At 40.7% G+C, this 26,346-nt stretch overlaps 1 protein-coding gene across 7 annotated transcripts in view; it reads left to right on the forward strand.

The window, feature by feature from the left end:
• The window catches only part of LOC138748656 (ADP-ribosylation factor-binding protein GGA1-like), a 54,373-nt gene that overhangs the window by 23,400 nt on the left and 4,627 nt on the right, over window positions 1-26,346 (forward strand). For 5 of the 7 annotated variants that reach the window (XM_069909201.1, XM_069909199.1, XM_069909200.1 and 2 more), the window contains 8 exons: window positions 6,824-6,905; window positions 7,449-7,556; window positions 10,918-11,073; window positions 15,020-15,093; window positions 17,792-18,006; window positions 19,208-19,515; window positions 22,996-23,165; window positions 25,682-25,792. In XM_069909201.1, the coding sequence (XP_069765302.1) occupies window positions 6,824-6,905; window positions 7,449-7,556; window positions 10,918-11,073; window positions 15,020-15,093; window positions 17,792-18,006; window positions 19,208-19,515; window positions 22,996-23,165; window positions 25,682-25,792 (1,224 nt within the window). Of the gene's footprint in view, window positions 1-6,823; window positions 6,906-7,448; window positions 7,557-10,917; window positions 11,074-15,019; window positions 15,094-17,791; window positions 18,007-19,207; window positions 19,516-22,995; window positions 23,166-23,956; window positions 24,902-25,681; window positions 25,793-26,346 lie in introns of those variants that run through there. The other 2 variants (XM_069909202.1, XR_011348207.1) reach the window with 2 other exon arrangements.

The raw sequence follows: 26,346 nt of genomic DNA on the forward strand, positions 1-26,346 counted from the left end.
CGATCAATGGGATAGAATTGAAGGAACTTTGTAACTGAGCTGTGATGGGAGTGTTGAGACCACGTTTGCCTGAATGTTGGGTGACAAAATTAGATATTGTAGGCTATTATACTGGCAAAAGCATTGGTGTTGTAATCTTGGGATTTGGTCCTTAATGGAGAGGTCCATAAACAACTAAATTCGAACAACTCTCCATTGGGGTAAAATATTTGAGACTATTGTGCTGTTAAGTGACTATCTGTACTCCATGCACCTGGAGCCTTTGATCTGTTGGAAGAGTTTGTGCAGTGCTAGATATTCCTTTTTTTTTTCAAATTTTATTTAAAAGATTTTTTAAAAACAAAATACAATCAAATAACAGCAATAAATTTTAGATACCTAAAGAAAAATCCTCCCAGCCCTTCAGCCAGCTCCCTTAAGGGGAGCCAAATACAAAAACAAAACAATATATAGAATATTTCTAAGCATTTTCAGATTCATATATTCCAAATAAGAAGACCACATATTAACAAAGAAGGAATAATTATCATGTAAGTTGCATGTAATTTTTTCCAACGGAATACAAGCTCTTAATTCATTATGCCAACGTACTATATTAATCTCCACATTATCTTTCCAAGTACTAGCTACACATTTTCATGCTACAGATAACGCTAAACGTACAAATGCAATTTGAAATTTATCCAACCTTCAAAGAAACCATATAGCCCAACAAAAAAATCGATGGGTCTAGTGGTAATTTAATCTTAAATAATTTTTCCAAGACAAATCTAATTCCTTCCCAAAATGGTTGTACTTTAACACAAGACCAAACAACATGTAAAAAAAATTCCAGTACATAGTCCATATTGAAAACAAGAGTCCGAATTGCTAAACCCATATTTTTTCAATTTCTCTGGAGTCAAATATAACTGATGTAAAAAAATTATAATTAACCATTCCATATCTTACATTCGTCAATTTAGTTACATTGTTGTGACACACAACCTCCCAATTTACTTCAAGAAAAATACAAGTTAAATCACTTTCCCATTTAAGCCTAGATTTCTCCCATTCCGGTTTACCCATACTATCTTGTAACAATTGATACATATCCGAAATGTAACCTTTCTTTGGTATAGAGGAAATCAAAGACTCAAATTTCGTCAAAATAGGTAAATTCATCTCTTTACCATAATTATCTTTTATCAAAGCTCTGAATTGATAGTACACAAATAAAGAATTTACAGATATATCAAATTTCTCCCTCAGTTGATTAAAGGAAATAAACTGTCCTTCAAAGCAATCCTGAACTATCTTTATACCCTGAGAATTCCATCTCTTTAAATGATTATTAAACTTATGTTGATTATGGTATAACGGAGTTTGAATTGATAGTTTTCCCTTCGACCCCAAAACCATATTTCTTTTACCCCCATATCTTTAACACATGTTTTAATACTGGCATATTTCATTCCATTTCATATTCCATTTAAATATGAATTGATGTACCTCAACTTCAGAAATATGAACCATTTCCACCTTCACCCAACTTGAAGGTTGGTCCATATCCATCAATCTACTAACAAATTTCAACTGAGCTGCTTCATAATAATTTTGAAAATGAGGTAATTGAAGACCACCCAGTGCATATTTCCATGTAAGTTTATGTAAAGCTACTCGTGCTAATTTTCCCTTCCATAAAAATTCCTGTACTGCGCTATTCAAATCCTGAAAGAAACTCTTTGAAAGTAAACATGGTATTGACTGAAACAAATATTGGATTCGAGGAAAAATATTCATTTTAATACAATTTACTCGACCAATTAACGTTAACGGAAGATCTTTCCATTTAATCAAATCTATTTTAATCCTTTTTGATAAAGGAACATAATTTAATTTATATAAAGATTTATAATCTGCATTTACTATTACTCCCAAATATTTAATTCCATCTGACCATTTCAATTTTATAATATTTTTATATTCCGAATAGTCTCCTTCCTCAACTGGTAATATTTCACTCTTATCCAAATTTACCTTGTATCCAGATAACTCCCTAAATTTCAGCAAGCAATCTTGCAAATATTTCAAAGACTGCTCCGGTTCTTCAAATAGACCAACACATCATCCGCAAATAAATTAATCTTATATTCATCATCTGCAATTCTCATCCCTTTAATCTTATCATTCTGTCGTATTGTCTGAACTAACGGTTCAATAACCAATGCAAACAAGGCTGGAGATAATGGACAACCTTGTCTATTCGACCGCGTTAATTTAAATGGTAAAGAAGTTTGACCATTTATCACCACCCTAGCAATTGGGTTTTTATATAAAGCTTTAACCCAACCAATAAAATAAGGGCCAAAATTAAACTTCTCTAACACCTTAAATAAAAAAAAAATTAATTGACCAATGTGATCAATCTAAGAATGTTATCAGATGCATTTCTATTCTTAAAAATCTACATGTATCAACTGAGGTAAATATTTAGCAAATCTATTCGCGAATACTTTCGCCATAATTTTATAATCTACATTTAGTAAAGAAATAGGCCTATACGAAGATACTTTCAATGGATCCCTATCTTTCTTTAAAATCACAGTAATTATAGCACTCGAACAAGATTCCGGTAACACCTGATTCTCAGTTATTTGCTGTAGAACATCTCCAAATACCGAGGATAAATCTTAATAAAATATTTTATAAAATTCAACAGAAAATCCATCATCCCCTGGCGACTTCCCATTCGGCATCTCTTGTATAGCTTCTTTAATCTCGAAATCTGTAAATGGAGCTTCTAATTCCTTAACCTCCTCCTCTCCTAAAACAGGTAAATTTAATTTAGATAAATAAGAATCAATAGAACCAGCTTCCTGCTTTCCCTCAGAAGTATTGTTGTTAAAATGAGTAAAACTGGTCATTAATTTCCTGAGGTTTCTTTTTAACAGCATTAATAATTTGCGATGTCTGTTCTGTTTTTAATTGCCATGCTAACACCTTATGAGTCCTCTCACCTAATTCATAATAACGCTGCTTAGATCGATTGATTAAACGTTCATACTGATAGGTTTGTAACGTAGTTTCAGCTTCGCTATAGCTTCTGTAACATCTTTCTGAAATTCCATTTCCAACTCAGTAATTTGTTTCTCCAATGTTAAGCTTTGTTTTATAACTTTTGTAATATAACTAATAATTTGCCCATGCAAATATGCTTTCAGAGCATCCCATAATACAAAAGTACTACTTACTGTATTAATATTCTCATCCAGAAATAAAGCAATCTGTTCCTTAACAAAAGTAACAAATTCTGGTTTCTTTAATAGCATTGTATTAAGCTGCCATCTATAAGACAATTGCACCCTTCCAGACGTGCATAAGAGAGAAACAACATGAAATGATCCGATATGACCAGCTTTTATATTCGGCTTGGAGTACTCTACCTTGTAAATGTTCCGATACCAAAAAAAATCTATTCTATTAAATGAATCATGTCTAAATTAATGAAAGGAGAAATCTTTCTCTGTAGAATTTACTCTTCTCCAAATATCAATTAAATTCAAATCTTTCATCAAGGCGCCTATTTGTATTGCCGTCTTTGATTTCCTTATACTTTTCGGAGACCTATCCAACAAAGGATCTAAAACACAGTTAGAATCTCCCCCAACCAAAATATTTTCCTTGGCCTGATTTAACAAGAAAAAAGCCTCTGACATAAACCTTTCATCATCCACATTAGGTGTGTAGATATTTAACAAAGTCCATGATTCAGCAAAAATTTTACAATTCAACCTCAAAACCCTCCCTGCATTACCTTCAAAGTATTCTAATTCAAACGGTAATTTCTTATGAATTAAGATGGCTACACTTCTCGCCTTGGAATTGAAAGAAGAAAATACATGACCAACCGACTCTCTCTTCAATTTCATATGTTCTTTTTCAGTCAAATGTGTCTCTTGCAAAAAAGCAATATCGACTTTCATTTTTTTTTATATAAGCCAATACCCGTTTACGCTTAATAGGATTATTCAATCCCTGGACATTAAAAGTTGCAAAGTTCAAATTAGACATTTTCTCCCCTTTCTAATTTCCTAAATATTCTAAATCCTCCCCCATATATAAAAATACCACAAAAGCAAAAAAAAAAACTTCCCCTCAGTAAACTATTAAAAAGTAGTAACTCCCTAAAAATCTGGGTGTGGTAAAACCCACTAGTGGCAAACGACTATCAGGTCTCAGTGTCATCCACACCCCCCACCCCACCCCCAATCAGACTTTCACAAAGTAATTATTCAGACATATTCAACCCAGTGATTCCAATCCCAATGATTGTTCCAGGTCTTCAATATCAAGAAGTCTTTGCATCAGTTCAACCTTCTTTCCATTCCCATTTCCATTTACCCTCCTTTTAGGCGATGATAATGGCGACTGACCATTTCTTCGCAAATCTGGCAAGGAATTAGCAAAAATTAATGCATCATGATCATTTTCAAAAAATTGAGACTGAAATTTTCCATAAAAAATCTTTAAGTACCCCCGGGTAACGAAAGGCAAACTTGTAACCCTTTCGCCACGACATTTCTTTAGCTGAATTAAATTCTCGGCGCCTTCTAATAATTTCTTCTTCAAATCCACATAGAAATACACTCTGTTATTTTGAACCATCATTTGAGTATGGTTTTTGTCGTGCCTCCTGTACCGCAACTCGTAATATCATTTCTCTATCATGATATTTCAAATAACAAATCAGGACTGTCCTCGGTTGTTGACCTGGAAACGGTTTTTTCCTCAATGCTCTATGCGCTCGATCCAACTCTAGACCATATGGAAAAAATTCCTTGCCCAGTACCTCAGGAATCCATTTCTTAGAATTTTTTACTGGATCTGAACCTTCCATACCTTCTGGAAGACCTACTATTTTTACATTATTTCTTCGATTCTCTAATGAATCAATCTTCTTCAATAATTCCTTCTTCTGAATCTCCCAGTCCACGAAAGAGTCCTCCACTTTTTCCATTTTTTCTCTATTAGGCTCTACTTGATTTTTACATTCAAAAAAAGCTTCAATTTTTAAAAAATTATCCTGTACAGTATCTACTGTTTTTATACATCTACTAACATCACTTTTAACGACAGTCATATCTTTCTTCATGGAAGTCATCTCTTCACACATATTATTCATTTTAGTTTTCTCTTCCATAAATCCTTGGTTTATCTGCGTAGACATCTGCATTGACATGTTTTCCATTTGATGAGAAATCCCTTCCAATATTGTAAACACAGAATCCAGTCCAGGTTCCATCACTTCCCCTTGAGGCCTAACTTCTCTGGTCTCAGTCCCCATTTCTTCCTGTGTTAATTCCAGTAACGTTGAGCTCTCTTTCTCCCCTAACGCAGTGGCTCCTCTTCCAGTGCGGCTGCGGGTCCGGACACCCGTCGACAGTGTACAGACCTCGTCAGCCCGCCATCTTTCGGGCTCCCCCACAGCCCACACCTTTTCCAATAACTCACGGACCCACAATGTACTGTGCATGCCCAGCAAAGTCACAGACCGCGCAGGTGCGTCTTCCGACACTATACTGCGCGCCCCCGGACCACCAGGCAATACTGTGGGCTTGTGAGTCTGTCCTTGGCCGATCCACCCGGGTTCATGGGCGCGCAATTCAGGGCCAGCCGAGCTCATCACTGAACCGACGCCATCTTGCGAATGTGTGATCGGCGCCGGTGTAATACCTAGCCGAGCAGGAGTCCTCTGAGGCTTGGGAGCTCCAATCGATGACTCCGTGGCTTCAACTTGGTAGATAGGCCTCAATTCTTCAACACTTTTATAAGGTAATTTCTTTTGCAATTGAGCTTTTGATTTCTTCACATTTATAGCAATTTCAATCCTCCACTATTCCAAAGTCTGTAAATACTATTTTTAACCACTTGTACAAGTTTTAAAATCGGATATTTATGTCTAACTGGGGGAAGGTGGAACTTCACGTCTTCCCTCTACGCCATCTTGCCACGCCCCCCAGATATTCCTTATTACAATTTAAAGTAGTTCATAGGGCCCACTACTCCATAGTTCAATTAGCTCTAAATGGGATAAATGTACAACTCAGGAAGGTACTTTATATCATATGTCCCTCTCTCTGCAAGTATTGGAAAGAGTTATTTAGTACACTATTTTTAATTCTTGATATCAATCTGACTCTGAGCCTTTTATTGCTATTTTTGGAATGAGTGGACTTAATTTTGACTCCATCTCGATCCCATGTAGTTGATTTTGCTTCCCTGAATGCTGAAAGACTCCTTCTGCTGCGATATCCCTCCCACGCATCCACAACGGTTAGCGGATTTGATGGCATCCCACTCTCTCTTTCTCGAGGCAATTAGGTGCTCAACTACTACAACGAATATTAAATTGTCTTCTCTTTGGGGTTCTTTTTCAACTCGATTCAAAATCTATAGATCAGTTATTTTTATTTTTGGTCCTTTTTTTTTAACCTGTTACTATGGAAATTAGTAGTTGACGTCTGACTTTGCCAACAATTGCTCAGGGTTGGGGTTAAAAATTAGATTAGTAATAGATTTTTTTTAAAATTAATAACATGGATCATACATCTCTGGTTTACCATTGTTTATCATTTGTAATTCTCTTCTATCTTTACCTGAACATTATATCGTATTCATCTATGCAACTGAAATTCTTTTGTCAAAAAAAAAGATTTAAAAAAAAGGACGATTTTATCTCATCGCGAGTGTTGCATCCTAAGATGTGTGATCTCTACTGTTGTAACTTGAGGTACCTGGGAAGTGTTTCCGTTTTACTGACTTCGAATTTCCTTTTATATAGGAATTGTACCAGCGTTGTGAGAAGATGAGACCAACACTCTTCAGATTGGCAAGTGACACCGAGGATAATGATGAAGCGCTTGGTATATTCACAAATTAACATTTTAATATTATTAATTCCGTTTGTCCTGTGGAAAAAAATAACCAGGTAAAATGGTCATAACTCTATTCCAGAAAACTGCAGCATAGTGTTACAGCATATGGATGATGTAAGTGAAGGGCTGGCTCTTTACAAGAATAAGTTGTTGGATCTAAAGTCATTGTCCTTGAATATAGCTCCCGTTGACCCCTCAGGGTTGAGCATTGCATGTAAAATGCGTGGCATCAATGCACAGTTAGGGAGTAGCATCAACCTAAGCAGCAACAAAAAAAAAAGAGCTGGATTTAAAAGAAGGGCTATGAACATTTCAGAGTGTGCATTTTGAGCATGTTTCTGTAACTGACTAGCCACCTTTGCATTTCCAGTTTGTTTTAATTGGACTTTGATAGAAAATAACGCAGTTGTGTTATTTTTATATTCGATTCGGTATTCAGTTTGCAGCAGTATTAAAGATAGAAGATGAAGCAGCAATGAGTGTTAAAGCAAAACTTGTCATTCATAAGCTTCCTTTCATCTTCTTCCCCAGCTGAAATTCTTCAAGCAAATGACAACTTAACACAGGTCATTAATGTATACAAGAAGAAAGTGAAAGGTGAAGAAATTAATGGGGTGACTGAGCTGCCAAACATTAAAGGTATGTAGTTGTAATTGCCAGGTGACTTGTGTATGTTGGACAGTTGCTAATTTATGTACATGCACTCACTCATGCTTTCTCTCTCCCTCTCTCAAGGTTTACATAAATAATAAAATAATAGGCAAGTTTAAAATTGTAAATGTTCTCTGAAGTAACACATAAACCTTTGGTTGAAGATGGGAGCCAATATTCAGCCAGCAGGGGGCATTGGTCAAACTTTGCTTGAAGCAGATGTTTGAATAAAGTTGTGTGAAGCGATAATGGTATTACCCAGGATGAGGAGCTGGTTGATGCTGCTCGCCGTTGGGGTGACTCTCTTAAAGTGTCTCCTTTTCCTTGCTTAGTAAGAGTCGCTCCAGTCATACGCTTTATCTGTAAACTTGGGGGGGGGGGGGGTGTGGGGGGGGAAGGGGGTGCTAATTATCTGTAATGTTATTGTTTGTGGAGGGTGAGGAACCTGTAGATGCACTGACTGTTAAATGTTTTAAAAAAAAACATAACTGAAAACAAGGAAAAATGCTTTAAAGTTTATATACTCAGTGTAAGTACAGTATGGTATTTTTGTCCTATCATATTTTGATATCTCGACAAGGATAATTCAGCGGGAGTAAAACACAAAAGTCTGCAGACATTGTGATTGAAGTAAAAATGCAAAACACCTGTAAATTGGAGAAGCAACACCTAACTTTCCATCTGATGAAATTAACATCAACTTCTCTGGTTTCTGCTAGCCTTTGTCCTGTTCTCCCTCTCTTCCCCATCCCTCTGTCTTCTTCCTCCAGCTCTCTACCTGCTTTCCCTTCCATTCACAGACCCATTTCCCCCCCCCCCTTGTGTGCTTGTGTTCCCTCCCTCCCTTATCCACCTATTACCTCCTGCCTGTCCCTCCCCCTACCCCTCGCTCCCCTACCATTTTGTTCAGATGTCTGCCTACATTTTGTTCATACCTAGATAAAGGGCTCAATCCCAAAATATTGGGTATGTATCTAATCTTTGCTACATAAAGTACACTGTTTGACCTGCTGAGTTTCTCCAATATTGTGTTTTTATTTTAAAGGATAAATCAGCATTGCGCATGCAGCCTTCTCTATTAGAAACCTTATTATGAGGCTCGAACACACAACGTCCAGACCCCCATACTATCTTGAAAGCTTTAAGAATTGCTGTTACATTAGAATCATTTTATTGAGACTTGGGTTGAGTCAAATCTCTGGTGAAATACAGATATAAATCACCCTTCTCCAAATTTCTTGCATTATGGTATGTCAACAGGTGGTGGAAACTATTTTGTGAGAACTACTTCAGCTTTCATCACACAATAAATTAGGTCATCCTATATTCTTACACCACATTAAGCAGGCCTGTTCTAGGTAAGGCAGCAGGTAGAACTGCTACCTGGCATGCCAAAGATGCTTTGGTGGGATAATTGACCGCTGTAAATATCCCCTTGGTGTCGGTAAATGAGAAAGTAATCTGTGTTGAGTGAGGGGATAAGAGAAAGGGAAAGCAGCTGATGTTCTGCCAGGAGCTGCAGATGTCTCACTGGACAGAAAGGCCCCTTTCTATACCGTAACAAATAACCAAGATCTCCGAATGCTACAGAAAATGACAGCATGGATAAATCCACTGCCTCTTGACGACAAATTAGTTACACCGTTATCTGTTCCAAATGACAACGTGGTCATCCTGTCTCCCATTCAGACTTGCTGTGCGATCAGGAACCACAATTCAGTTTTATTGTTGTTGAATGTGTTGTTTTACAGCAGCTTTTATTGTGGTGCAAAATTACTATAAAAATTTCAGTTTTGTGCATACACTTATTTAAAATAAATAGTAAAAAAAAAAGTGGGGTATTGTCCACAGGTTCATTCTCGGTTCAGAAATCTGCCAGTGGAGGTGAAGAAGCTTTTTTTTTCAAACTGCTCTGAGTGTTTGTCTTCAGGCTCCTGTACCTCCTTCCAGTTGATAGCAGTGAGAAGAATGCATGGCCTGGGTGGCAAAGGTCCTTGAGGTTAGAGGCTGCTTTCTTGAGGCAAGGCCTCTTAACGATGTCCTTTAATGGAGTGAAGACTAACGCCAAGATGGAGCTGGCCGAGTTCAAAACTCTGTAGCCTTTTCCTATCCTGTGCATTGGTACCTCCATCCCAGGGAGTGATGCAACCAGTGAGAATGCTCTCCATGGTACACCTGAATCTACGGTGACATGCCAGATCTCCTCAAACTCTTGAAGAGGTGTAGCCATTTCAAGATCCCATTGACATGAAGTCCCCAGGATAGATCTTCAGCAATGTTAACACCCAGAAATTTGAAGTTCTTTATCTTCTCCACTGCAGTGAGGACTGGTTTGTGTTCTCCTGGTTTCCCCTTCCTGAAGTCCTCAGTCAATTCCTTAGTTTTGCTAAAGTTAACTCTAAGGTGATTGTTATGACACCATTCAACTATCTGATCTGTCTCACTCCTGTATGCTTCCTCATTGCCGTCTGTGATTCTGCTGACGACCATGGTGTCATTGACAAATTTGTAGATGGCATTTGAATTGTGCCCGGCCATATAGTCATAGGTGTAGATAGAGTAGAGCAGTGGTTGAAGCACACAACCTTAAGGTGTATCTTTGTTGATTGGAAAGAGGTATAGGTGCCACAAGACTTGTACTACCAGGTTCAGGAACAGTTGCTACCCTTCCAACATCATGCAAAAATAATAGACTTAATCAGAGGCTAATTTAAGGGCTTACTACCACTTATTTATTACTGAATACCATATATAGTCATGTAATAGTTGATGCCATGTAATAGTCAAAAATTACATTTTTATACCCAAAAATTGCATGCTTTCCATGTGACCTGTGTAAAAGTCAATCCTCCCCCAACCACAGACTCTCTCCAAGATCCCAACCACCTGCCCATCTGACCTCCCAATCCCCTAACCACAGACTCTCTCCTAGACCCAACTGCCTGCCCATCTGAGCTCTTACACTTTCTATCCGGTCCCAGCCATCTGAGTTCCTGACCACCTTGGACTACTTTACCACAGTCAAAAGTATGACCCATGCAAAAGACTATCTTCGCACCCCCCCCCCCCCCCCCCCCAATTTAACCTCAGGGTTGTATGTGATGTGTATGTACTGACAATAAATCTGAAATCTGACTTTTAAAAAATTTAACACTTGCAGAATGTCTAACGCTGAAATTGTCCTCTTTGCTTAACAAGGTTATTTATTTGAGTGCCTTTTAAGCTATCAAATCAATTACTGCCTTTCAACATGAGGGACAATAGTCTTGCTGAATAAATACAAAATAATTATTGTTGCTAAGCCATGGATCTGAGAATACTAATATGATTTTTTTTTCAATTATTCCAGCCAGCAGTTCTGCTCTATTGGATCTCTGCGGGTTGGATACTGCTTCAAATGCTCCTCCTTACCCTGCTGCCCCTGCCAATCAATGCTGGAATGCTGAACTCTCACAGGATCTCAGCAACTCTGTATCATTACTGGATGATGAATTGATGTCATTAGGTCTGAGCATTTTCCTGAATACCTTTTTCTAATTGTGAAGGTCAACCACTTAGCTGCATGAAATTTTATTATTGTGGTTCACCTGCATTGGATGTTATCTGGCATGCCCCAACAATCTCCGAGCTAGCCTTTGATCATTTGCCATAGTTCCTAAATACTGACATATATTCCTGCTGTCTGGCAAGGATGGATGCAGTCGATTCTATGTGGAGCCACAGGAGATGTACATGGTCCTCAATGAGTACTTCTCCTTTTTTACTATGTGAGGAGTGGGGAACTTGGTGCAGTTAATATTACAGTTGGAGGTGTTGAAGGTCCTGATATGTATGAAGGTGGACAAATCTGGTCCTGATCAGATACTTTAAACTTAAACAAACACCACGGTAACATGAGTACATGCTGCTCAATTATGGGATGTATTGAATGGTAACCCGAGCACCCAGAGGAAACCCACGCAGACACGAGGAGAACACAAACTCCTTAACAGGCAGCATGGGATTCAAACCCTGGTCCCCATTGCTGGTTCTGTAATAGCGTTGCACTAACCACTATGCTCACCGTGCCGCCCCAAAGGACACAGCGGGGAGCTAGAGAGGAAATGCCCTGGATGAGATTTTAGCGTAGTCATTAAATAGAGGTGAGGTGACAGAAGATGTGTCACCATTATTGTGCCCTATTCAAAAAGGGCTGCAGGGAAACGCCTGGGAGCTACATGCAGGTGAGCCCAACATCTGTGGTTGATAAGTTACTAGAAAGCATTCTGAGCGACAACATGCACGCACTTGGAAGGATATGGGCTTATGGGGGATAATTAGCATAGTTTAATGTAACTGGGAGGTTATGTCTCTCAAATCTAAAGACATGGCAATGTTGACGAGAGCAGATCTATGGATGTCGTATACTGTATGTACTTGTGTATTCGTCGATCCCGTGTAATAGTTGACCCGCTCCTTTTCTGGCCCAATAATTGCATTGATGGTGTCTACAGATTTTCGTGTTTTGCTTCTAACTCCCATCTTAGACCCTTCATCAGAAACTGCCTGAGCTGCTGAGTATTTACACCAAATTTTTGTATTTGTTAAGCAAATCATCTTGGCCTCCATAAGACAGTGAGCTGAGTCACCACAGACCAACCCAATCATAGAACTCAACCATCCATCTCGATCTCTCACTGTCTCAGGGGACCTGCTAAAATATTGTGTCATGCTCTCCATGCTCCGTCAGCAGAAGATGCACATGTTTGAGAACACAAACCTCTTTGCTCGTGGACAGTTTCTCTCCTGTTATAAGACTATTGAATGGATCTCACATTGGCAAAAGATGGTGCCCTTGCAATGCCTTTTATAACTATGCTTTTCTCAATTCCCTGCATTGTTTTTTTTAATTTTCTCCTTATTGTGGACTATTTCACCACAATAACTCGAGTCCCTACATTGTTGTTTTGTCGATTTTTGTTTGAGTTAATGTAGAACATTCCAGCCCACAATTTTGTGCAAACCGATGAAACCTCAACAAACTAAACCTTCCCTTACACCCATAACCCTCTATTTTTCTTGTATCCATGTGCCTGTCTCAAAGTCCCTATTGTACCAGCCTCCATCAGCAAGACTGGCAATGCATTGCAAGCGCCCATTACTTTCTGTGAATAAAAGAAAAATAAAAACTTGCCCCTGAGGTCTACCTAAACTTCCTTCCCCTACACTTGTACTGATGTCCTCTAGTGGTTGCTGCTCTTACCCTATCTATGCCACCCTATCTGTGCCCCTCATAATCTTGTAGACTTCTGTTAGTCCACCTCTCATCCTTCTTCACTCCAAAGGCAAGGTTAACTTTATCTCATAAGACACATTCTTCAATCCAGGCAACATCCTGGTGAATCTCCTCTGCACCCTCTCCGTCACTTCCACATCCTTCCAGTAATGATGCGACCAGAACTGAACACAATATTCCAAGTGGGGTCTAACCAGAGATTTATAGAGCTGCAGCATCACCTCACAACTCTTGAACTCAATCCCCCCCCCCCCACCCCCCACTAATGAAGGCCAGAATACCAAAAGCTGCCTTTACCCTATCAACCTGTGTGGCAACCTTGAGAGAGCTATGGATTTGACCCTAGGTCTCACTGTTCTTCCACACTTCAGACTTCTGCCATTAAACATATGCTCTGCTTTTGTTTAACTTTCCAAAATGCATCACTTCACTCTGATCCAGATTGAACTCCATCCGCCACTTTTCCACTCAATTCTGCATCTTGACTATGTCCTGTTATAACCTACAACAACCTTCTACGCTATCTGCAACACCTCCAAACTTCATGTCCTCTGCAACTTACTGACCCAAACTTCAAAGAACAGCGGTCCCAAAACAGATCCCTGTGGAAATTACTCCTCCAAGAATATGTTACATCTACTACTACACTCTGCTGTCTGCTTGCAAGCCAATTCTGAATCCACACAGTCAAGGTTCTATGGATCCCATGCCTCATAACCTTCTGAATGAGTCTATCAAGCGGGACCTTGTCAAATACTTAAAGTCCATATACACCACATCTATCATCCTACTTTCATCAATTTCTTTTGTGACTGCCTCAAAAAACTCAATTACTGTTTATTTTGGCGTATAAGACGACCCTCAGATAAGGTGGGCCCCCATTTTTCAGCCTGAATTTCATGGTTTTATCAGATGTATAAGATGACCCGTTAATTTTCTCCTCAACACCTCAGAGCGGCTGAAAGAAACATGCCAGAGACTGGTGTCCAGGCTTCCCAGCAACAACCCAGACTTTATTGCAACATCCCAAATGCCAAGTAACAAATCTGTAAATTAAGCAAGCAAATGATTACAATAACAGTTTAAAAAAAAACCTTTGCTTCTGGCCGGGAAGCTGTCAATCCGTGCTGGGTCCAAGACTTCAGTATTGGCTGCAGTCAGACTCAGCAAAGGCAACTCCTTTCTCAACATCAGGTGTGGCGCTGTCGGCATCGAAGAAGTTGCCTTGCTGCCCAAGTGTGCCTGCAGCAGGAACCGCACCCACATGTCATCTTTGGGTGGGGGGGGGGGGGGCACTGGTTCCCCGGCAGGAGCGGGACCTTGGGCTCTACAATTGTAAAATGTCTGCGTAGGTTATGGCGGCGGTGGGGGGGGTGTCAGGACCAGTCCGTTTTACTGCCATGTTTTTTGGGTGCTTCAAGGGTCATGTTATACACGAATTTAAGGTCTTGTTTTTGTATCTGGCCTATAGGATGAGCCCTGTTTTTGGCACCTTTTTGGGTGTTTCAAGGGATGTCTTGTATGCCAGAATGTACGATAGACTCATGAGTCTATTGTATATTTTGACATGCTGACTATCCCTGAGAAAACTATAAATGCTTGTAAATCATGTTTTTATCACACTACCTGCTGAATGAGTTGGATTGCTTTGAAAGCATGCAGAACAAAGTTGGTTACTATATTTCAGTACACATGACAACAAAGGAATTTATTCATTCCCATCTGAACTCAATGCACACAGTCAGCTCAGCGTGGCATTAATTAGCGATTCCTTCTTTGAATTGCCCTTCCCTATCTCTGTTGCTTTGGAAGCAATACACTTCCATTAATTGAAATGTGGGAAGATGGCTGGAACATCTTGCAATTGTAAAATTACATGAAGTAAAACCACTGGTATATGGCACCTATGGGGATTGGTAATGCCGGATAAGGGAACTTTTCGGTTGCTTGCATGAATGGTGAAGCACACCAATGTTAAATTTCTGTATTTTTTTTTACCTTATTTATTTTCTGCAATTGTTTTTTGCCAGATGCTGGAATTCCAGATAACTGGGGTTTTACTGTACGAGTATTCAAATTGCTGGCAACTTTTAAGCCCCAAGCATCCCTGCTATGTGTGTGTGTGTATTTTTTATGTAAAAATCAGCTGTTATATATTCTGTTCCTTCATCTGTAGGGCTGAATGACATAGTTCCTAATGCAACACCATCTTTACAGACTCTTGAGTCTAGTAATTGGAATACATTTCAGGTAAGGATCAATTTAAAAAAAAAAACTTTTTCTTTCGTGTTGAGACCGAATGCAGTTGTGTTCAACATTTGTTTCTATAAGAAATGCAGCATTTGTGACTTTTTAAAAATGGGTGGGCTGTGGTGGGGGGGGAAGTCTCTGTTTCTCTCTTGGTTGCTATATAAAACCCTCTTCCCCAAATTTTGCACATATATCAAATTAATTTTCAAAGCTTTAAAAAAAGATCTTCATTGCTGTTTATCAGTAAATGTGGAAATTGTGTTGACAGTTTTAAAAAAAAATTCAATTAGTAGCACATTTTCCCCAATTCAAATGTTCTGGGTCCAAGTCCCACTCCAATTACTTCATCTCAGATGCAATATTGAGCACGTGTTCTGTATTTCAAGCAGAAGAAAATAGATTTTAAAAATCCCTTGGTACTGTTGACAAAAAAAAGACAGGAGTTATTGAAGTTGGACTTGCCACTATCTTTTAAAAGAAAAAATTGACCACTAGAATTTAATTATCACATCGTTGTTCATAGAACGGACCTTTTTGCTCCCGACGTTACCGCGGGTACCATCTTCAAAAGTACTTCATTGCCAGTAAAACAGTATTGGTAGGGACATGAAATGTGCTCTAGAAATAAGGCTCTTGAAATTGTTGTGTCTTAATGCCTGACTCTTTCTGTGTCTGTGATATTCAAATTCTGGCCATTAAGTGTTTGGTCCCTACCAGTGAAATGTATTGCGTCGGGTGTGTCTATTTTTACTGTTAGCTCTTTTTTTTTAAAAAAAGTGTTCAGCCAAAAAAAAACCACCAAAACACCCTTATCTGGCCGACCCTGCATATTTCTGGACAGACTCAGCCCAGTAGTTTATATTTGTGCAATTCACACTGAGTTCTCGGATTATACGTGCAGTAAGGATCACCATTACTCCAAAATTGTTTTTTTGGAGGTTAAAAGGTGAGAACAATTAGAAGGAACCCACTTCCTGTAATCACCATAACTAATCAATGAAGCTAATTCTGACGCAATGTACTAAAATGAAAATATTCAATTTCTCAGCTTCCAGTAAGTGCATTTTTTTTAAAAATTAGTCATAATTCTTACCAAGTTCAGAGGAAAGAAAACTGAATTGTAATGCCTGTATCAGTTGAGAATATCTGGTTTTAATATTAGAGGGGGGATTAAGTAGCTAAGTAGGTTATAAATTAAAAACTACTTTTGTTTAAGTAACCCTGTGTTGTAGTGCTTATCTATTGCTGCTGGGTTTTGGGGTCCTTTGGACTCCATAACATGCTCCTGATGAAGGAGGCTGTACAGTAAATTAAATTTACAGCACAAACCAGTTTAATGCTAATGCTCTAAATGAGCCACCAGCCATTTTAATTCGTTCCCATCAATGCCATTTTCCTCCAAGTGATAGCAAGAACCATCTTCTAACCACACTGAGAATATACTTGAATATCTTGTCTATCATTCATAGCTTGTCATACTTAAAGGAGGAGTCGGCCCTGCCATTCAGTGAGATAATGAGTTGATAGTGTTAAGGAGTCCAAAGGACCCCAAAACCCAGCAGCAATAGATAAGCACTACAACACAGGGTTACTTAAACAAAAGTAGTTTTTAATTATAACCTACTTAACTACTTAATTCCCCCCTCTGATACTAAGCGCGGGTGTGTTTAATGCATATTTAAGATTAGAAAAGTTCTTTGGTTCACAGTCCAATCTCACAGGTTGCAGGCAATTCTTGTACTGTGCACAGAAGTTAGCATTAACAAAGTTCACCAGGCTTTGGTGCTTAACAGGCAAATGGGTACCGCTCAGGAGGGTTCTGGCTGGTTTTCAGAGAGATTCCTTTTCCAGAACATCCGCAACTGATTCCTTCTCAATCGGTCTTGCTGACAAAACTTGCCCCCTTCATCTCCAGATGATCCTCTTTCTTTCAGGTCACCTTTCAGACTGCCAGTCTTCTCCATTGACCAGGCAGTCTTCCAAAGTTTGCCAGCTTGTCGTTCAGGAACTGATTTCTGTGCCTCTCCTCTGTGTTTCACACCCACCCTCTCTGAGAGCAAAACTCTTCTCCTCTGCCTGCAAAGATCTCATGCTCTCCCAGGCAAGCTGCCATCGATACTTCGTTGCCTCCTGCAAAAAGCATTCTGCAAAAGTCCTGCAAATATTCTGTGTTTTAAAATGTATGTGTGTGCTCTAACAATTCCTCCCAAACCACCTCTAAATACTCTGTCACAATAGGCTCATCTCAACCTACTTGCCTTTCCATCATATCCCTTAATTCCCCTACTGTATTTATATTTAAAAAAATCTATCCAACCTTGTCTTCGGTATATTTATTGAGGTCGCCTGCACTGCTTCAATGGGCAGCAAATTCCACAGATTCACCACCCTCTGGAAAAAGTGGAAAAAGCAGTTCCTCCTCAACTCTGTCCTAAATCTACTACCCTGAATCTTGAGGCTCGAGTTTCAGACTCCTCCGCATGTAGGTAACTTTTTATATCCGTCCCATAAATCACCTTTCATGGCCTAATTTTGTACTTTCTATGAAAAGATCCTCCATTTTTGGGTGTAGTTTCCAACTCAAAACTGGTATAATTTGTATGTTTTTTCATGTTTTTCATCTTGTGCAGGAGATTCTATAATGTACAGTTACCCTACTTTTGCATGCAAGGACACATCTCCTTTTTATTCTCTCCAGTCCTCTGAGCCTGATGAGCTGAGTGGCCCCTTAACGTCCGCTGAGGCCAGCACACTGCCCTCCGAGTTGCTGAAACCATCTGCCAGCCACCAGATCCCCGTGCCTGCCTCCATACCGCCCACCAGCACTGGAAGTAAAGCTTTGGATGATTTGGACATGTTGGGGAAAACCCTCCTTCAGCAGTCTTTGCCCCCAGAATCTCAACAGGTTAAATGGTATGAAACAATGGATGCCAGTAAAAATGGAAAAAAGTAATGCTGGAGAAACTCAGCAGGTCAAACAATGTACTTGTACCAAGGACACTGTTTGGCTTACCGAGTTTTTCCTTCAACCATGTCATCTGCAGACCTTTGTGTTTTACACCAGTAAAAATGGGTCAGTTTGTTTTTGTTGGATTTCTTCCAACTGGCAGCAGCTGAAACCACAATGCTTAAGGGTATTTAAATACAATATAATATCCTGAAATGCAAAAAGAATATTTTGCAATTCTTGGAACACCGAGCACTATAGCACAGTACAGGCCCTTCGGCCCTCAATGTTGTGCTGACCTATATATTTCTACCAACAAATATTTTAAAAATTCCTATTTTTCTTTTATCCATGTGTCTCTCTAAGAATCTCTTAAATGCCCCTCGTTTCAGTCTCCACCACCACTCCTGATGCCATTTCAGGGACCCAACATTTTTTTTAAAAATTGACCTTGATGTCTCCCCTAAACTTTCCTCCCTTCACTTTGTACACACATCCTCTGGTGTTTGCTACTCTTGCCCTGGGGAAAAGACTCTGGCTGTCTTCCTTTTCCATGTATCTCAGAATCTTGTAGACCTCTGTTAAGGCTCCTCTCATCCTTCTCTCCAAAGAGAAAAGTCCAAGTTCTCCTAACCTTGCCTCACCAGATTTATTTCCAATCCAGGCAACGTCCTGGTAAATCTCCTCTGCACCCCTTCCATAGCTTCCACATCCTTCCTGCAATGAGATGGCCAGAACTGAACACAATACTTTGTGTGGTCTCACCAGAGATTGGTAGAGCTGCATCATCACTTCTCGACTCTTGAATTCAATCCCCCATTAATGAAGCCCAGCATCCCATAGGCCTCTACATCCCATATGCCTTCATAACTATCCCATAGGCCTCTACATCCCATAGGCCTTCATAACTATCCTATCAACCTGTGCAGCAACTTTGAGAGGTGCATTGGTTTGGACCCCAAGGTCCCTCTGTTCCTCCACACCGTAAACTATCCGACCATTAACCCTGTATTCGGCCTTCAGGTTTGACTGTCCGAAATTATTGAATTATATTCAGTAAAGTAAGGTGGTCATGTGCTGCTTCTAGCTGTGATTGTTTTCTTAAGCTAATAAAATTTTGCCAATCTTCATCTCTAATGTTTCTTGGAATATTTGTTTTATTCCCAGGTCAACTCCACAACAGAGGCAAACTCTTCGCGATCTCCAGAACAAAGCAGGCACTAACTATACCGCTGCCTTGGGCACAACGCTACACCTACCTGCTTCAAGCAAAACTGTCTTGCCGATCTCAGCCCCAGCCCCTCCACCTGATCAGCCACTGGCATTTGCGTATGGTTCTTCTCCAGTTTCTGCTGGGGCATCGAGCATAGGACAACCTGGGGTGGAGACCAGTGCACAAGGACACCTCAAGCCCTCTTCTCACCAGGAAATATCACTAACTAATGTTGTAGTGCCTCTAGAGTCAATTAAACCAAGTGAGTAACAAAATAATTTCCACAAATCTATACCCATTGGATCTTTTATGCAACATAAAACAGTTATCTAGCTGTTTTATATTTGATGAAGGATATACTGGCTTTGGAGACGGTCCAGAGGAGGTTTACTAGGTTGATCCCTGGGATGAAGGGGTTGACTTATGATGAAAGATTAAATCGTCTAGGATTGTATTTTCTTGAGTTCAGAAGAATGAGAGGAGACCTTATAGAAACATATAGGATTATGAAGGGTATGGATAGGATAGATGTAGGAAGATTTTTTGAGCTGGAAACTAAAACGAGAGGACACAGTCTCAAGATTCGGGGGAGTAGATTTAGCACAGAGATGAGGAAAAATCGTTTTTCCCAGAGAGTAGTGAATGTTTGGAATTCTCTATCCAGGGAAGTGGTTGAGGCTGCTTCATTAAACATATTTAAAATTCGGTTAGATAAATTTTTACATGATAGAGGAATTAGGGGATATGGGGAGAAGGCAGGTAGGTGGAGTTAGGTCATAAATTAGATAAGCCATGGTCATATTGAATGACGGAGCAGGCTCGATGGGCCATTTTTTGGCCTACTCCTGTTCCTACTTCCTATGTTCCTATGTTAGTACAGTACAGGCCCTTCGGCCCAGATTGTTGTGCAGATCCATATATAGCTGCCAAAATAAAACTGACGCCTCCCTATCTCATGACCCTCTATTTTTCTTTCATTTATGTGCCCGAGTCTCATAAATGCCCCTAATTTTCCAATCTCCACCAGCACCCTTGGCAATACATTTCAGGCACTCACATCTTTTTTTTTAAAACTTACCCCTGATGTCTCGCCTAAACTTTCCTCCCTTCAGTTTGTACGGATGTCCTGTGGTGTTTGCTATTCCCACCCTGGGGAAAAAGGTCCTGGCTATTCACCTTATCTATGCCTCTCATAATCTTGTAGACCTCTAAGTCACCTCTCATCTTTCTTCGCACCAAAGAGTAAAATCCTAGCCCTGCTATCCTCGCCTCACAAGACATGTTTTCCAATACAGGCCGCATCTTGGTAAATTTCCATGGTTTCCACATCTTTCCTGTAATGAGGTGGCCAGAACTGAACACAAAATTCTAAGTGTATTTGTACCAGAGATCTATAGAGCTGCAATATTACCTCACGACTCCTGAACTGAATCCCCGATTAATAAAGCCCATTGTACCACAAGCCTTCTTAACTGTCCTATCAACTTGCCCGCTGATTTGGACCCCGAGATTCCTTTGTTCTTTAACACTTAAGTATCCTACCATTAACCATGTATTCTGCCTTCGAGTTTGACCTACCAAAATGCATCACCTCCTCCCACTCATCTGGATTGAACTCCATCTGCCACTTTTCCATCCAACTTGAAATCCGGTCTGTATCCCTCTAATGCTCCGTCCAGGTCATTTATAAAAATTAAAAGAGCAGACATCCCAGAATAGATCCCTTGCAGAATTCCACTTGTCACTGACCTCCAGGCAGAATGATTTCTACAGGCAAGCCAGTTCTGTATCCACATAGCCAAGGATCCCATGCCTTATGACTCTCTGAATGAGTCTCCCACGTGGGGACCTTGTCGAATGCCTTATTAAAATTCATATACATTGCATCTACCATCTCATCTTCACTTTCTTTCCCTCAACAAACTCAATTAGGCTTGTGAGGCACGACCTTCCCTTCACAAAGCTATGTTGACTATCCCTGTCAATACTGTACTTTTCTAAACGCTCATAAATCCTGTCCTTAAGAATAAACTCCAAAGGTTTGCCCACCACTGACGTAAGATTAACTGATCTGGATTCTCCCCATTACAAGGGGACGACATTTGTCATTCTCCAGTCCTCCAGCACCTCCCCTGTGGCCAAGGAGATCATCGCCAGCAATTTCTTCCTTCCCTTCCCATAGAACCTGGAACATATCCCATCCGACCCCGGAGTCTTGTCAATCCTTTATGAGGAGAGATTCTGTGGCAAGGATGAAGTATTTTTTGTGCTAGATAACTGTGTGACATGTGTTCAAGTGAATTGACCCAATGATCGGAGGGGAAACGACATTAACATAATAAGTTGTGCTCTTGGGTCCACTCCTCGAAAGAAGAATGGAGACTGATTCCGTTATTATCAGAGGAATGGGGGGGGGGGGGTTTTCAAAAGGGACAATTCTGCAGATATAATCGGAATGAGGGAGTCTAACATCAACCAATAATTCAGAGTTGAAACAGTCATGAAAATCTGAATGAGCTATGGGTTATCATTTGATGGAAGCAAATTTCCTTTATGGAGTAATTTTTGTGTGTGTATTTTTTAAGACTTAGAGAATCATAAATTCCAAATACAGTAAAACACCCCCCAGTATCCGGCACCTATGGATATTGGTAGATGCCGGATAAGTATATTTGCTGATTGCTTAAGATTAAGTTTACCTATCTCGGCTGCACCATTTCATCAGATGCAAGGATCGACAACGAGATAGACAACAGACTCGCCAAGGCAAATAGCGCCTTTGGAAGACTACACAAAAGAGTCTGGAAAAACAACCAACTGAAAAACCTCACAAAGATAAGCGTATACAGAGCCGTTGTCATACCCACACTCCTGTTCGGCTCCGAATCATGGGTCCTCTACCGGCACCACCTACGGCTCCTAGAACGCTTCCACCAGCGTTGTCTCCGCTCCATCCTCAACATTCACTGGAGCGCTTTCATCCCTAACGTCGAAGTACTCGAGATGGCAGAGGCCGACAGCATCGAGTCCACGCTGCTGAAGATCCAGCTGCGCTGGGTGGGTCACGTCTCCAGAATGGAGGACCATCGCCTTCCCAAGATCGTGTTATATGGCGAGCTCTCCACTGGCCACCGTGAGAGAGGTGCACCAAAGAAAAGGTACAAGGACTACCTAAAGAAATCTCTTGGTGCCTGCCACATTGACCACCACCAGTGGGCTGATATCGCCTCAAACCGTGCATCTTGGCGCCTCACAGTTCGGCGGGCAGCAACCTCCTTTGAAGAAGACCACAGAGCCCACCTCACTGACAAAAGGCAAAGGAGGAAAAACCCAACACCCAACCCCAACCAACCAATTTTCCCCTGCAACCGCTGCAACCGTGTCTTCCTGTCCCGCATCGGACTTGTCAGCCACAAACGAGCCTGCAGCTGACGTGGACATTTACCCCCTCCATAAATCTTCGTCCGCGAAGCCAAGCCAAAGAAAAGAAGATTGCTTGCTGCGTGATTGGCAAACTGACCACGGTGGGGGTGGGGGGGGGGGGGCAATTTTAAACTCCCATCTTTTATGTTGTGCGATTATTTTGCCAGTCATTTGAGGCTGCCGGTTGCTTGAATCTGGATAACAGGGACTTTGCTCTAATATCAGCATTTGTGCGAAGCAACGTGATCTATGAGGGAACACTGTTCTGGTCTGCAAGGATCAGTACACTTCCACTAAACTTGCTCTTTCAACTCTGCAGGTAGCATCTTGCCAGTCACGGTGTACGATAAGAATAGTTTTCGAGTTCTGTTTCACTTTGCAAAGGATTCTCCTTCTGGCCAGCCAGATGTTTTAGTACTGGTTATTTCTATGATTAGCACAGCGCCACAAACTGTGAAAAACATCCGATTCCAAGCTGCTGTTCCTAAGGTAAGGTGACCTCCCGTGTCTTTCAGACAGCCTTCCATTTTCAAAATGCTTGGTGCAAACTTGGCGACTTGTTTTAAAAGAAAACAAAAACGTCTTGTCTGAAATGGCAACTCTCAAACCTTGTAGGTTACACTGGACATCAATTGATTTGCTTTCTGATTTTTTTTAAAATGGGAAATATGATAGACCACTTCAAGCTGAACACAAAGATAATTTCAGATTCACTGCATCACGTCGGGAGTGGGAGAAACATTAAATTAGCCTGTGCTGCCAACACGTTGCGTTAGTTCAATTGACCTAAAAATATTTTGTTGCTGATTTTCATCTGGACTCAGCATCTGATGCCTCTCATGTCATTGTCCAACAACAGTCGGCCAGTATTGACAAATTCCAATTTACCTGAAACCGCTTTTCATGGTCGCAATGTCCAGGTGAAACCTTTCATCACCGATGGCACCAAGATCAGCGGGGAAGACGTCCAAGTGCGAACGCAGAAAATGAATTTGCAACGACACTTTGCGCTTCATGGTTTTGTCGGCTTGAGATAGACTTAAAATATGACCGGAAATCACAAAAGCAGGTTATTCCTTAAAAACGGTAAGTGATAGGAAATTTTAAAGGTGATTTTCATGACCAGCCCAAAATCCATAAAATACACCTAAAAGTGTTCAGGAAGCAAAATCTTTGTTGTCCAGTGTTTTATCCTCCCGAATATTCAATAATGGAGAGTATGTTCACTTTGCCTTTGATCTTCAGGCCTAATAATCAACAGCTTTCCCTTCTGTCCCTAGACGAGGCTATCGAAGATTATGTTGAAAGTCCCATCTGCCTCATTGAACAAGATTCAAACTGGGATCTAAGCCTGAAACCTTTATATCTTGTGGTTCTATTCCACCTTTGCTGTATGTTTGCTTTCATTTTTCCCGGCATTTTAAAAAAAAACAAGCACAAAGCTAAATAACTCCCTCTGGTACTGAATCTTTTTAAAAATTAGAAAGATTCAGTCATGTGATCTAAAGTTGAAGTGCTACTTTTAATTAATTAGCCTTCGCTGTGCAGTGGGAATACTGAGTGTCCTAAGCAACATGGTTATGTGCCTGGAGCTGGGACATAATGTAAAGCTCCAGAGCATTTGTTTTGCTCCACCAGTGACTACCTCTGTATTGCAATTTCCATACTTCTGAACCATTGACTAGATTGTGACTGGCAACTCACTCACAGATTTCAAGGTTCCTTTTATTGACACGTAGTAAAGCATATTTAAAAAAAATAACATACATGATATTCTTCAACTTTCGTCAGCCAAAGGCAAACACTCTTCATTGGCATTGCCCGGCACCCCTAACAATAAGAGAAAGAGCAGCAATAGAGGGTTCCTTAAGAGTCACTGAGTGTTCGTGGATTTGCCTTCCGCATTTCCTCCCAACCTCTGCAGTCACATAGACTCCAGGTCAAACCATCGGCAACCCCAAGTGCCAGATCCAAACCTCCGATGTGATGAAGAAGCCTTCAGCACCCAAGGCCCCTTGGGAGCCCTTCCTGACCTCAGCATCCTCTCGAATCGCAGTTCTGCTACCTGGTTCCCGTGAGTTAGTCTTCAGCAGCCCACAGCCTGTGTCTGTCCTTCGACCGCAAGTTGCCAAAGCCTCGCACGCCTGCGTGAGTTTTTCAGCCACAGAACTCTCGCTGGTCTGATGCCGTGGTCTCCTTCCCTGTAGGATTGCCTCTCATGCTTTTCCTTTTCAATGGTGGTGGGGGGGAGGTGGGGGGGGATGGTGAATAAACAGACTTTAAAGCCAATACAGAGCTGTCACCATTATGACCAGGCAATAGGACCCTTCGGAGCAACGCTGCGTCTCTGCTCCCCACTCTCCTGGGTCCATTACCAGCAGTAGCACTGCCATTTTTCCCATCATACTGGCCAAGTTAATAATGGTCTCTCATATGAAAGCCCTCCAAATATGCATGCAATTTTACATCCATTGTATTGGATAGCAGCAGTGTTAGCGTAGCAATTAGTGTTACGCCGTAACAGCACCAGCGACTGGGTTTCAAATCCGATGCTGTCTGTAAGGAGTTTGTATGTTCTTCCCGTGTCTGTGTGGGTTTCCTCCGGTTTTCTCCCAACTTTCAAACGTACTGTTGTTGTGGGTCATTTGGATGTAATTAGGTGGCATGGCCACGTGGGCCAAAAAGGCCAGTTACTGTGCTGTTTGTCTAAATTTTAAAAATTTAAATGTATATCGTTCACTTGTCAGTTATGATGGGGTTTTTTTCTGACAATGCCATTTAAGACATAGATGAGGAGGCTCATAAATGTTCAATCATCTCCAGAGAATTTTCAGAGTATCTGAGGCGCGTATTTGGTTTGTGAGGAATTGAACTTTATGCAGGAAGTTTGATCGGGTAAACCTCAGATCAGCCAAGATGGTGTTAAGTGGCAGATCAGGCTTCAGGGGCTGTCAGACTGACTCTTGTAGCTATATCTTATACTCTGGATTACCTCTGGGTTACAGGTCATGAAAGTCAAGCTGCAACCTCCCTCTGGCACCGAGCTGCCAGCATTTAATCCTATAGTTCCGCCTTCAGCGATTACACAGGTGTTACTGCTGGCAAATCCACAGATGGTAAGTCTGATTCGTATTGACGTTGAACAATACCCATGGCAAATTTTTTGTGTATCCTAGTTTTGTGTCACAGAGGAGTCTTGCCTGTTGTAAAGTGGTCATATCAAAGTGCCCCATTGAGGCCATGAATACTATCTCTTTCTCAATTGAGGACAATCCTTTAAAAGTTCTGATAACTAGCAACCAGAGTAACAAAGATGCAAACTGTTTAAGTATATAGCAGCTACGTAAAGATTTATCTAATGAATTTGGATATATTTTCCCATATAACCATTTACGGAGTGGAAACAGGCCACGTTGGCCTTTCGAGTCCACACCAGTTCACTGATTTTGTGCGCCCTCTTTTGGTCCCAATATTAGATTTTTCTTTAATCCGTTGCTGTGAGTGAAGTAAATTAGTGAACAGAACAGTCAAATAAATTAAAGAAATAAAAAGGCGGTGTGGTTACCACCACGCTATTAACAGCGCCAGGGACCGGGATGCAAATCCCACGCTGTCTGTCAAGAGTTCTCCCCATGTCTGCGTGGTGCCAAAAGGGCCGGTTACCACGCGT

This window comes from Narcine bancroftii, chromosome 13, assembly GCF_036971445.1.
Source record: "Narcine bancroftii isolate sNarBan1 chromosome 13, sNarBan1.hap1, whole genome shotgun sequence".
NCBI lineage: Eukaryota > Metazoa > Chordata > Chondrichthyes > Torpediniformes > Narcinidae > Narcine > Narcine bancroftii.